Genomic DNA, 12816 nt, shown 5'->3' on the forward strand with positions numbered 1-12816 from the left:
GGAATCAAGAAAGTTGTCCATTAGAATATTTTAGATCTCATACGGATGGAACAATAACGTGAACAGTTGTTGCTGTAATTTGTGATATTTAAAGGAAACATACTCTCGTAGGTGAAGTTCAGCACAGTTAGTGAATCACTGAGGTCTTTGAATCGAGAACTCAACAGAGATGTGATGGCACTGAGGACCAAACTCTCACTGGGAATGGGAGTGAAGGAGTTGAAGGCCAGTCTGGCCTGAACCACAGCTGAACCAGATCTGAAGACAAAAATGTTAGAACTTTTTGTTTCAAACACGATTCATAACAATGAATGGATTCTCCATTTCTTTAACACATGTCTGAAATGACCATACTTTATTATTGGAGTTGCTGCTGAAGACAACAGTGGAACTGTTGTACTTGATCGAGGAACTGATGTATAATTACCTGCAAGAAAACAAGTTTTATTCAAAGGTAACGAAATAAAACATGTATTTATATGCTCAGTCAACAAAAACAGCAAACATTAAGCAAGGTTGTGTAGCACCGCTTACCGCTTTGTTTTTGGAGCTCACTGAGAAAGCTGATTGGTATATTACTATCTCCATATTGGAGAATGTACTCTATTACACCTTCAATCTGTTTTCCTGAACTTCTATTTGGAAAAGCAGAAAATTAGATGTTCTTCGTATCAAGAACTCTGTAGTAAGCATTACAGGATGTCTTCTCAAAACAGAAATCAATGCTGCTTTCAACTTACGTGAAGTTGGAGATTTTGGGTGCGAATGGTTCTGCGCCAGGTGCATTGAGAAGTGTGTTTAGCTGGAGAATGTAAACATTTTTAGGTTTGAATTACAAATGATGTGACAATTCAAGTTCTACATATTTAGATGTTCCAAATTTAGCGATTTTTGTACACTAAGTTTTCTGTGTTGACCAAAAGTGAAGAATTTCCCGAATTATTCCTGATGAAAATGCCTTCAAAATTTGATAAACTGACCTTAATGAAGGACTCTATTTTTAGTGAGATGTCATGGGAGTGTGTTGATCCAGTCTACAAGTGTTTCGTGTATTTAGAGAAGGCCTATGAGCATGCGCCTCAGCACTGGATGTAGGACGGACTACAGGAATATGGGGTGTCTGTGTCACTACTTTGTGATCCAATCTCTGAATGAGTGCAGTGAGAATCATGCCCGCTTTCTTGGTGTTAAGTCAAAATGGTTTGAGGTGGCTATTGGACTCCGTCAGGGGCATTTCTTTTTCCACTCAATTCAATTCAATTCAATTTTATTTGTATAGCGCTTTTTACAATAGACATTGTCTCAAAGCAGCTTTACAGAAATATCAACATGGTATACAGATATTAAAGGTGCGTATTTATCCCAACTGAGCAAGCCACTGAATGGCAACGGTGGCAAGGAAAAACTCCCTAAGATGTTTTAAGAGGAAGAAACCTTGAGAGGAACCCGACTCAGAAGGGAACCCATCCTCATCTGGGTAACAACAGTTAGTGTGAAAAAGTTCATGACTCCTATTTCTTCTTTTCATGGACAGCATATCAAGATGCAGCTGATGTTGGATTGGTGTCCAGTGTATGAGGCTAGAGGTACAGTAACATCCCTGTTATTTGCAGATGATTCTCTCGTGGCACCATGCAAGAAGGATCTCTAAAAATTCCTTGAAGATTTTGCCAAGTGTGAAGAAGCTGCGATGAAAATCTTCACGTCCAAGTCTGAGGCCATTGTTTTAGCCTTGAAAAAGGCGCGCAGCTCCCTGCAGGTAAGCGAAGAGACATTGCCCCCGGCAGAGTTCCGTTGCCCTGGGATATTATTCACAGGTCATGGACAAAGAGGGTGTGAGATTGACAAACAGATGGAGCCACCAGCAGCAGCAGGAGTGTTTACAGCACACTGTACTGTGGTGGTGAGGCAGGAGATCACTTTGCTCAGAGTACAACCACTGCTCCTCCAAATCGAGCATAGCCAGGTGAGATTGTTTTGCCACATTACAAGGATGTCCATTGTTTGGATCCTGCTAGAGCTCTATCAGGCACACCCCACTGAATGGAGAGTCAAGGCAGACCTAGGCCCCACTGGAGAAGGGGTATCTGTATGCCTCACTTGAAAGAAGCACTCAAGATTGTCTATACTGTTATGATATGACATGGTTTCATGGCATTTTATACTGAATCAATGACTGATCAGAAGAATATGCCTTGTTATGCACATTGTCACCTCAAGATAGTTTTACTGCTATATGTTTTCAGAATACAGAGTAAATGAAATCAAACCAGTTCTTCTTCTGCCAAAGTAACATGCTCCTACAGCCAACACAAAGTGCATGTAAAATGAACACTCACAGCATTATTGATGATGTTCTCCACTTGGGTGTAGGTGCCATTCCTTAGGTCGGGGTTCTCTGGAATGCTCATGTTACTGATGCTGAATGTGAAGATGACTGCATAGGATGTCTCTGAAACATCTGTGGAATCAAGAAAGTTGTCCATTAGAATATTTTAGATCTCATACGGATGGAACAATAACGTGAACAGTTGTTGCTGTAATTTGTGATATTTAAAGGAAACATACTCTCGTAGGTGAAGTTCAGCACAGTTAGTGAATCACTGAGGTCTTTGAATCGAGAACTCAACAGAGATGTGATGGCACTGAGGACCAAACTCTCACTGGGAATGGGAGTGAAGGAGTTGAAGGCCAGTCTGGCCTGAACCACAGCTGAACCAGATCTGAAGACAAAAATGTTAGAACTTTTTGTTTCAAACACGATTCATAACAATGAATGGATTCTCCATTTCTTTAACACATGTCTGAAATGACCATACTTTATTATTGGAGTTGCTGCTGAAGACAACAGTGGAACTGTTGTACTTGATCGAGGAACTGATGTATAATTACCTGCAAGAAAACAAGTTTTATTCAAAGGTAACGAAATAAAACATGTATTTATATGCTCAGTCAACAAAAACAGCAAACATTAAGCAAGGTTGTGTAGCACAGCTTACCGCTTTGTTTTTGGAGCTCACTGAGAAAGTTCATTAGTGTATTCGCATCACCATCTTGGAAACTGTACACCATGTAACCTTCAATTTGTTTTCCTGAACTTCTATTTGGAAAAGCAGAAAATTAGATGTTCTTCGTATCAAGAACTCTGTAGTAAGCATTACAGGATGTCTTCTCAAAACAGAAATCAATGCTGCTTTCAACTTACATGAAGTTGGAGATTTTGGGTGCGAATGGTTCTGCGCCAGGTGCATTGAGAAGTGTGTTTAGCTGGAGAATGTAAACATTTTTAGGTTTGAATTACAAATGATGAGACAATTCAAGTTCTACATATTTAGATGTTCCAAATTTAGCGATTTTTGTACACTAAGTTTTCTGTGTTGACCAAAAGTGAAGAATTTCCCGAATTATTCCTGATGAAAATGCCTTCAAAATTTGATAAACTGACTTTAATGATGGACTCTATTTTTAGTGAGATGTCATGGGAGTGTGTTGATCCAGTCTACAAGTGTTTCGTGTATTTAGAGAAGGCCTATGAGCATGCGCCTCAGCACTGGATGTAGGACGGACTACAGGAATATGGGGTGTCTGTGTCACTACTTTGTGATCCAATCTCTGAATGAGTGCAGTGAGAATCATGCCCGCTTTCTTGGTGTTAAGTCAAAATGGTTTGAGGTGGCTATTGGACTCCGTCAGGGGCATTTCTTTTTCCACTCAATTCAATTCAATTCAATTCAATTTTATTTGTATAGCGCTTTTTACAATAGACATTGTCTCAAAGCAGCTTTACAGAAATATCAACATGGTATACAGATATTAAAGGTGCGTATTTATCCCAACTGAGCAAGCCACTGAGTGGCAACGGTGGCAAGGAAAAACTCCCTAAGATGTTTTAAGAGGAAGAAACCTTGAGAGGAACCCGACTCAGAAGGGAACCCATCCTCATCTGGGTAACAACAGTTAGTGTGAAAAAGTTCATGACTCCTATTTCTTCTTTTCATGGACAGCATATCAAGATGCAGCTGATGTTGGATTGGTGTCCAGTGTATGAGGCTAGAGGTACAGTAACATCCCTGTTATTTGCAGATGATTCTCTCGTGGCACCATGCAAGAAGGATCTCTAAAAATTCCTTGAAGATTTTGCCAAGTGTGAAGAAGCTGCGATGAAAATCTTCACGTCCAAGTCTTAGGCCATTGTTTTAGCCTTGAAAAAGGCGCGCAGCTCCCTGCAGGTAAGCGAAGAGACATTGCCCCCGGCAGAGTTCCGTTGCCCTGGGATATTATTCACAGGTCATGGACAAAGAGGGTGTGAGATTGACAAACAGATGGAGCCACCAGCAGCAGCAGGAGTGTTTACAGCACACTGTACTGTGGTGGTGAGGCAGGAGATCACTTTGCTCAGAGTACAACCACTGCTCCTCCAAATCGAGCATAGCCAGGTGAGATTGTTTTGCCACATTACAAGGATGTCCATTGTTTGGATCCTGCTAGAGCTCTATCAGGCACACCCCACTGAATGGAGAGTCAAGGCAGACCTAGGCCCCACTGGAGAAGGGGTATCTGTATGCCTCACTTGAAAGAAGCACTCAAGATTGTCTATACTGTTATGATATGACATGGTTTCATGGCATTTTATACTGAATCAATGACTGATCAGAAGAATATGCCTTGTTATGCACATTGTCACCTCAAGATAGTTTTACTGCTATATGTTTTCAGAATACAGAGTAAATGAAATCAAACCAGTTCTTCTTCTGCCAAAGTAACATGCTCCTACAGCCAACACAAAGTGCATGTAAAATGAACACTCACAGCATTATTGATGATGTTCTCCACTTGGGTGTAGGTGCCATTCCTTAGGTCGGGGTTCTCTGGAATGCTCATGTTACTGATGCTGAATGTGAAGATGACTGCATAGGATGTCTCTGAAACATCTGTGGAATCAAGAAAGTTGTCCATTAGAATATTTTAGATCTCATACGGATGGAACAATAACGTGAACAGTTGTTGCTGTAATTTGTGATATTTAAAGGAAACATACTCTCGTAGGTGAAGTTCAGCACAGTTAGTGAATCACTGAGGTCTTTGAATCGAGAACTCAACAGAGATGTGATGGCACTGAGGACCAAACTCTCACTGGGAATGGGAGTGAAGGAGTTGAAGGCCAGTCTGGCCTGAACCACAGCTGAACCAGATCTGAAGACAAAAATGTTAGAACTTTTTGTTTCAAACACGATTCATAACAATGAATGGATTCTCCATTTCTTTAACACATGTCTGAAATGACCATACTTTATTATTGGAGTTGCTGCTGAAGACAACAGTGGAACTGTTGTACTTGATCGAGGAACTGATGTATAATTACCTGCAAGAAAACAAGTTTTATTCAAAGGTAACGAAATAAAACATGTATTTATATGCTCAGTCAACAAAAACAGCAAACATTAAGCAAGGTTGTGTAGCACCGCTTACCGCTTTGTTTTTGGAGCTCACTGAGAAAGCTGATTGGTATATTACTATCTCCATATTGGAGAATGTACTCTATTACACCTTCAATCTGTTTTCCTGAACTTCTATTTGGAAAAGCAGAAAATTAGATGTTCTTCGTATCAAGAACTCTGTAGTAAGCATTACAGGATGTCTTCTCAAAACAGAAATCAATGCTGCTTTCAACTTACGTGAAGTTGGAGATTTTGGGTGCGAATGGTTCTGCGCCAGGTGCATTGAGAAGTGTGTTTAGCTGGAGAATGTAAACATTTTTAGGTTTGAATTACAAATGATGAGACAATTCAAGTTCTACATATTTAGATGTTCCAAATTTAGCGATTTTTGTACACTAAGTTTTCTGTGTTGACCAAAAGTGAAGAATTTCCCGAATTATTCCTGATGAAAATGCCTTCAAAATTTGATAAACTGACTTTAATGATGGACTCTATTTTTAGTGAGATGTCATGGGAGTGTGTTGATCCAGTCTACAAGTGTTTCGTGTATTTAGAGAAGGCCTATGAGCATGCGCCTCAGCACTGGATGTAGGACGGACTACAGGAATATGGGGTGTCTGTGTCACTACTTTGTGATCCAATCTCTGAATGAGTGCAGTGAGAATCATGCCCGCTTTCTTGGTGTTAAGTCAAAATGGTTTGAGGTGGCTATTGGACTCCGTCAGGGGCATTTCTTTTTCCACTCAATTCAATTCAATTCAATTCAATTTTATTTGTATAGCGCTTTTTACAATAGACATTGTCTCAAAGCAGCTTTACAGAAATATCAACATGGTATACAGATATTAAAGGTGCGTATTTATCCCAACTGAGCAAGCCACTGAGTGGCAACGGTGGCAAGGAAAAACTCCCTAAGATGTTTTAAGAGGAAGAAACCTTGAGAGGAACCCGACTCAGAAGGGAACCCATCCTCATCTGGGTAACAACAGTTAGTGTGAAAAAGTTCATGACTCCTATTTCTTCTTTTCATGGACAGCATATCAAGATGCAGCTGATGTTGGATTGGTGTCCAGTGTATGAGGCTAGAGGTACAGTAACATCCCTGTTATTTGCAGATGATTCTCTCGTGGCACCATGCAAGAAGGATCTCTAAAAATTCCTTGAAGATTTTGCCAAGTGTGAAGAAGCTGCGATGAAAATCTTCACGTCCAAGTCTTAGGCCATTGTTTTAGCCTTGAAAAAGGCGCGCAGCTCCCTGCAGGTAAGCGAAGAGACATTGCCCCCGGCAGAGTTCCGTTGCCCTGGGATATTATTCACAGGTCATGGACAAAGAGGGTGTGAGATTGACAAACAGATGGAGCCACCAGCAGCAGCAGGAGTGTTTACAGCACACTGTACTGTGGTGGTGAGGCAGGAGATCACTTTGCTCAGAGTACAACCACTGCTCCTCCAAATCGAGCATAGCCAGGTGAGATTGTTTTGCCACATTACAAGGATGTCCATTGTTTGGATCCTGCTAGAGCTCTATCAGGCACACCCCACTGAATGGAGAGTCAAGGCAGACCTAGGCCCCACTGGAGAAGGGGTATCTGTATGCCTCACTTGAAAGAAGCACTCAAGATTGTCTATACTGTTATGATATGACATGGTTTCATGGCATTTTATACTGAATCAATGACTGATCAGAAGAATATGCCTTGTTATGCACATTGTCACCTCAAGATAGTTTTACTGCTATATGTTTTCAGAATACAGAGTAAATGAAATCAAACCAGTTCTTCTTCTGCCAAAGTAACATGCTCCTACAGCCAACACAAAGTGCATGTAAAATGAACACTCACAGCATTATTGATGATGTTCTCCACTTGGGTGTAGGTGCCATTCCTTAGGTCGGGGTTCTCTGGAATGCTCATGTTACTGATGCTGAATGTGAAGATGACTGCATAGGATGTCTCTGAAACATCTGTGGAATCAAGAAAGTTGTCCATTAGAATATTTTAGATCTCATACGGATGGAACAATAACGTGAACAGTTGTTGCTGTAATTTGTGATATTTAAAGGAAACATACTCTCGTAGGTGAAGTTCAGCACAGTTAGTGAATCACTGAGGTCTTTGAATCGAGAACTCAACAGAGATGTGATGGCACTGAGGACCAAACTCTCACTGGGAATGGGAGTGAAGGAGTTGAAGGCCAGTCTGGCCTGAACCACAGCTGAACCAGATCTGAAGACAAAAATGTTAGAACTTTTTGTTTCAAACACGATTCATAACAATGAATGGATTCTCCATTTCTTTAACACATGTCTGAAATGACCATACTTTATTATTGGAGTTGCTGCTGAAGACAACAGTGGAACTGTTGTACTTGATCGAGGAACTGATGTATAATTACCTGCAAGAAAACAAGTTTTATTCAAAGGTAACGAAATAAAACATGTATTTATATGCTCAGTCAACAAAAACAGCAAACATTAAGCAAGGTTGTGTAGCACCGCTTACCGCTTTGTTTTTGGAGCTCACTGAGAAAGCTGATTGGTATATTACTATCTCCATATTGGAGAATGTACTCTATTACACCTTCAATCTGTTTTCCTGAACTTCTATTTGGAAAAGCAGAAAATTAGATGTTCTTCGTATCAAGAACTCTGTAGTAAGCATTACAGGATGTCTTCTCAAAACAGAAATCAATGCTGCTTTCAACTTACGTGAAGTTGGAGATTTTGGGTGCGAATGGTTCTGCGCCAGGTGCATTGAGAAGTGTGTTTAGCTGGAGAATGTAAACATTTTTAGGTTTGAATTACAAATGATGAGACAATTCAAGTTCTACATATTTAGATGTTCCAAATTTAGCGATTTTTGTACACTAAGTTTTCTGTGTTGACCAAAAGTGAAGAATTTCCCGAATTATTCCTGATGAAAATGCCTTCAAAATTTGATAAACTGACTTTAATGATGGACTCTATTTTTAGTGAGATGTCATGGGAGTGTGTTGATCCAGTCTACAAGTGTTTCGTGTATTTAGAGAAGGCCTATGAGCATGCGCCTCAGCACTGGATGTAGGACGGACTACAGGAATATGGGGTGTCTGTGTCACTACTTTGTGATCCAATCTCTGAATGAGTGCAGTGAGAATCATACCCGCTTTCTTGGTGTTAAGTCAAAATGGTTTGAGGTGGCTATTGGACTCCGTCAGGGGCATTTCTTTTTCCACTCAATTCAATTCAATTCAATTCAATTTTATTTGTATAGCGCTTTTTACAATAGACATTGTCTCAAAGCAGCTTTACAGAAATATCAACATGGTATACAGATATTAAAGGTGCGTATTTATCCCAACTGAGCAAGCCACTGAGTGGCAACGGTGGCAAGGAAAAACTCCCTAAGATGTTTTAAGAGGAAGAAACCTTGAGAGGAACCCGACTCAGAAGGGAACCCATCCTCATCTGGGTAACAACAGTTAGTGTGAAAAAGTTCATGACTCCTATTTCTTCTTTTCATGGACAGCATATCAAGATGCAGCTGATGTTGGATTGGTGTCCAGTGTATGAGGCTAGAGGTACAGTAACATCCCTGTTATTTGCAGATGATTCTCTCGTGGCACCATGCAAGAAGGATCTCTAAAAATTCCTTGAAGATTTTGCCAAGTGTGAAGAAGCTGCGATGAAAATCTTCACGTCCAAGTCTTAGGCCATTGTTTTAGCCTTGAAAAAGGCGCGCAGCTCCCTGCAGGTAAGCGAAGAGACATTGCCCCCGGCAGAGTTCCGTTGCCCTGGGATATTATTCACAGGTCATGGACAAAGAGGGTGTGAGATTGACAAACAGATGGAGCCACCAGCAGCAGCAGGAGTGTTTACAGCACACTGTACTGTGGTGGTGAGGCAGGAGATCACTTTGCTCAGAGTACAACCACTGCTCCTCCAAATCGAGCATAGCCAGGTGAGATTGTTTTGCCACATTACAAGGATGTCCATTGTTTGGATCCTGCTAGAGCTCTATCAGGCACACCCCACTGAATGGAGAGTCAAGGCAGACCTAGGCCCCACTGGAGAAGGGGTATCTGTATGCCTCACTTGAAAGAAGCACTCAAGATTGTCTATACTGTTATGATATGACATGGTTTCATGGCATTTTATACTGAATCAATGACTGATCAGAAGAATATGCCTTGTTATGCACATTGTCACCTCAAGATAGTTTTACTGCTATATGTTTTCAGAATACAGAGTAAATGAAATCAAACCAGTTCTTCTTCTGCCAAAGTAACATGCTCCTACAGCCAACACAAAGTGCATGTAAAATGAACACTCACAGCATTATTGATGATGTTCTCCACTTGGGTGTAGGTGCCATTCCTTAGGTCGGGGTTCTCTGGAATGCTCATGTTACTGATGCTGAATGTGAAGATGACTGCATAGGATGTCTCTGAAACATCTGTGGAATCAAGAAAGTTGTCCATTAGAATATTTTAGATCTCATACGGATGGAACAATAACGTGAACAGTTGTTGCTGTAATTTGTGATATTTAAAGGAAACATACTCTCGTAGGTGAAGTTCAGCACAGTTAGTGAATCACTGAGGTCTTTGAATCGAGAACTCAACAGAGATGTGATGGCACTGAGGACCAAACTCTCACTGGGAATGGGAGTGAAGGAGTTGAAGGCCAGTCTGGCCTGAACCACAGCTGAACCAGATCTGAAGACAAAAATGTTAGAACTTTTTGTTTCAAACACGATTCATAACAATGAATGGATTCTCCATTTCTTTAACACATGTCTGAAATGACCATACTTTATTATTGGAGTTGCTGCTGAAGACAACAGTGGAACTGTTGTACTTGATCGAGGAACTGATGTATAATTACCTGCAAGAAAACAAGTTTTATTCAAAGGTAACGAAATAAAACATGTATTTATATGCTCAGTCAACAAAAACAGCAAACATTAAGCAAGGTTGTGTAGCACCGCTTACCGCTTTGTTTTTGGAGCTCACTGAGAAAGCTGATTGGTATATTACTATCTCCATATTGGAGAATGTACTCTATTACACCTTCAATCTGTTTTCCTGAACTTCTATTTGGAAAAGCAGAAAATTAGATGTTCTTCGTATCAAGAACTCTGTAGTAAGCATTACAGGATGTCTTCTCAAAACAGAAATCAATGCTGCTTTCAACTTACGTGAAGTTGGAGATTTTGGGTGCGAATGGTTCTGCGCCAGGTGCATTGAGAAGTGTGTTTAGCTGGAGAATGTAAACATTTTTAGGTTTGAATTACAAATGATGAGACAATTCAAGTTCTACATATTTAGATGTTCCAAATTTAGCGATTTTTGTACACTAAGTTTTCTGTGTTGACCAAAAGTGAAGAATTTCCCGAATTATTCCTGATGAAAATGCCTTCAAAATTTGATAAACTGACCTTAATGAAGGACTCTATTTTTAGTGAGATGTCATGGGAGTGTGTTGATCCAGTCTACAAGTGTTTCGTGTATTTAGAGAAGGCCTATGAGCATGCGCCTCAGCACTGGATGTAGGACGGACTACAGGAATATGGGGTGTCTGTGTCACTACTTTGTGATCCAATCTCTGAATGAGTGCAGTGAGAATCATGCCCGCTTTCTTGGTGTTAAGTCAAAATGGTTTGAGGTGGCTATTGGACTCCGTCAGGGGCATTTCTTTTTCCACTCAATTCAATTCAATTCAATTCAATTTTATTTGTATAGCACTTTTTACAATAGACATTGTCTCAAAGCAGCTTTACAGAAATATCAACATGGTATACAGATATTAAAGGTGCGTATTTATCCCAACTGAGCAAGCCACTGAGTGGCAACGGTGGCAAGGAAAAACTCCCTAAGATGTTTTAAGAGGAAGAAACCTTGAGAGGAACCCGACTCAGAAGGGAACCCATCCTCATCTGGGTAACAACAGTTAGTGTGAAAAAGTTCATGACTCCTATTTCTTCTTTTCATGGACAGCATATCAAGATGCAGCTGATGTTGGATTGGTGTCCAGTGTATGAGGCTAGAGGTACAGTAACATCCCTGTTATTTGCAGATGATTCTCTCGTGGCACCATGCAAGAAGGATCTCTAAAAATTCCTTGAAGATTTTGCCAAGTGTGAAGAAGCTGCGATGAAAATCTTCACGTCCAAGTCTGAGGCCATTGTTTTAGCCTTGAAAAAGGCGCGCAGCTCCCTGCAGGTAAGCGAAGAGACATTGCCCCCGGCAGAGTTCCGTTGCCCTGGGATATTATTCACAGGTCATGGACAAAGAGGGTGTGAGATTGACAAACAGATGGAGCCACCAGCAGCAGCAGGAGTGTTTACAGCACACTGTACTGTGGTGGTGAGGCAGGAGATCCCTTTGCTCAGAGTACAACCACTGCTCCTCCAAATCGAGCATAGCCAGGTGAGATTGTTTTGCCACATTACAAGGATGTCCATTGTTTGGATCCTGCTAGAGCTCTATCAGGCACACCCCACTGAATGGAGAGTCAAGGCAGACCTAGGCCCCACTGGAGAAGGGGTATCTGTATGCCTCACTTGAAAGAAGCACTCAAGATTGTCTATACTGTTATGATATGACATGGTTTCATGGCATTTTATACTGAATCAATGACTGATCAGAAGAATATGCCTTGTTATGCACATTGTCACCTCAAGACAGTTTTACTGCTATATGTTTTCAGAATACAGAGTAAATGAAATCAAACCAGTTCTTCTTCTGCCAAAGTAACATGCTCCTACAGCCAACACAAAGTGCATGTAAAATGAACACTCACAGCATTATTGATGATGTTCTCCACTTGGGTGTAGGTGCCATTCCTTAGGTCGGGGTTCTCTGGAATGCTCATGTTACTGATGCTGAATGTGAAGATGACTGCATAGGATGTCTCTGAAACATCTGTGGAATCAAGAAAGTTGTCCATTAGAATATTTTAGATCTCATACGGATGGAACAATAACGTGAACAGTTGTTGCTGTAATTTGTGATATTTAAAGGAAACATACTCTCGTAGGTGAAGTTCAGCACAGTTAGTGAATCACTGAGGTCTTTGAATCGAGAACTCAACAGAGATGTGATGGCACTGAGGACCAAACTCTCACTGGGAATGGGAGTGAAGGAGTTGAAGGCCAGTCTGGCCTGAACCACAGCTGAACCAGATCTGAAGACAAAAATGTTAGAACTTTTTGTTTCAAACACGATTCATAACAATGAATGGATTCTCCATTTCTTTAACACATGTCTGAAATGACCATACTTTATTATTGGAGTTGCTGCTGAAGACAACAGTGGAACTGTTGTACTTGATCGAGGAACTGATGTATAATTACCTGCAAGAAAACAAGTTTTATTCAAAGGTAACGAAATAAAACAT

General features: G+C 40.7%; 1 protein-coding gene across 11 annotated transcripts in view; it reads right to left on the minus strand.

The window, feature by feature from the left end:
* LOC108261646 (uncharacterized) overlaps nt 1-12816 on the minus strand; it is a 42295-nt gene that overhangs the window by 10660 nt on the left and 18819 nt on the right. For 6 of the 11 annotated variants that reach the window (XM_053679948.1, XM_053679952.1, XM_053679955.1 and 3 more), the window contains exons 31-57: nt 12700-12772; nt 12449-12603; nt 12220-12341; nt 10616-10677; nt 10410-10510; nt 10230-10302; nt 9979-10133; nt 9750-9871; nt 8146-8207; nt 7940-8040; nt 7760-7832; nt 7509-7663; nt 7280-7401; nt 5676-5737; nt 5470-5570; nt 5290-5362; nt 5039-5193; nt 4810-4931; nt 3206-3267; nt 3000-3100; nt 2820-2892; nt 2569-2723; nt 2340-2461; nt 741-802; nt 535-635; nt 355-427; nt 104-258 (exon numbers count right to left, since the gene is read on the minus strand). In XM_053679948.1, the coding sequence (XP_053535923.1) occupies nt 104-258; nt 355-427; nt 535-635; nt 741-802; nt 2340-2461; nt 2569-2723; nt 2820-2892; nt 3000-3100; nt 3206-3267; nt 4810-4931; nt 5039-5193; nt 5290-5362; nt 5470-5570; nt 5676-5737; nt 7280-7401; nt 7509-7663; nt 7760-7832; nt 7940-8040; nt 8146-8207; nt 9750-9871; nt 9979-10133; nt 10230-10302; nt 10410-10510; nt 10616-10677; nt 12220-12341; nt 12449-12603; nt 12700-12772 (2793 nt within the window). The remainder of the gene's footprint in view (nt 1-103; nt 259-354; nt 428-534; nt 636-740; nt 803-2339; nt 2462-2568; nt 2724-2819; nt 2893-2999; nt 3101-3205; nt 3268-4809; nt 4932-5038; nt 5194-5289; nt 5363-5469; nt 5571-5675; nt 5738-7279; nt 7402-7508; nt 7664-7759; nt 7833-7939; nt 8041-8145; nt 8208-9749; nt 9872-9978; nt 10134-10229; nt 10303-10409; nt 10511-10615; nt 10678-12219; nt 12342-12448; nt 12604-12699; nt 12773-12816) is intronic. The other 5 variants (XM_053679949.1, XM_053679954.1, XM_053679953.1 and 2 more) reach the window with 5 other exon arrangements.

The sequence above is a fragment of the Ictalurus punctatus genome, chromosome 3, assembly GCF_001660625.3.
Source record: "Ictalurus punctatus breed USDA103 chromosome 3, Coco_2.0, whole genome shotgun sequence".
Lineage (NCBI taxonomy): Eukaryota > Metazoa > Chordata > Actinopteri > Siluriformes > Ictaluridae > Ictalurus > Ictalurus punctatus.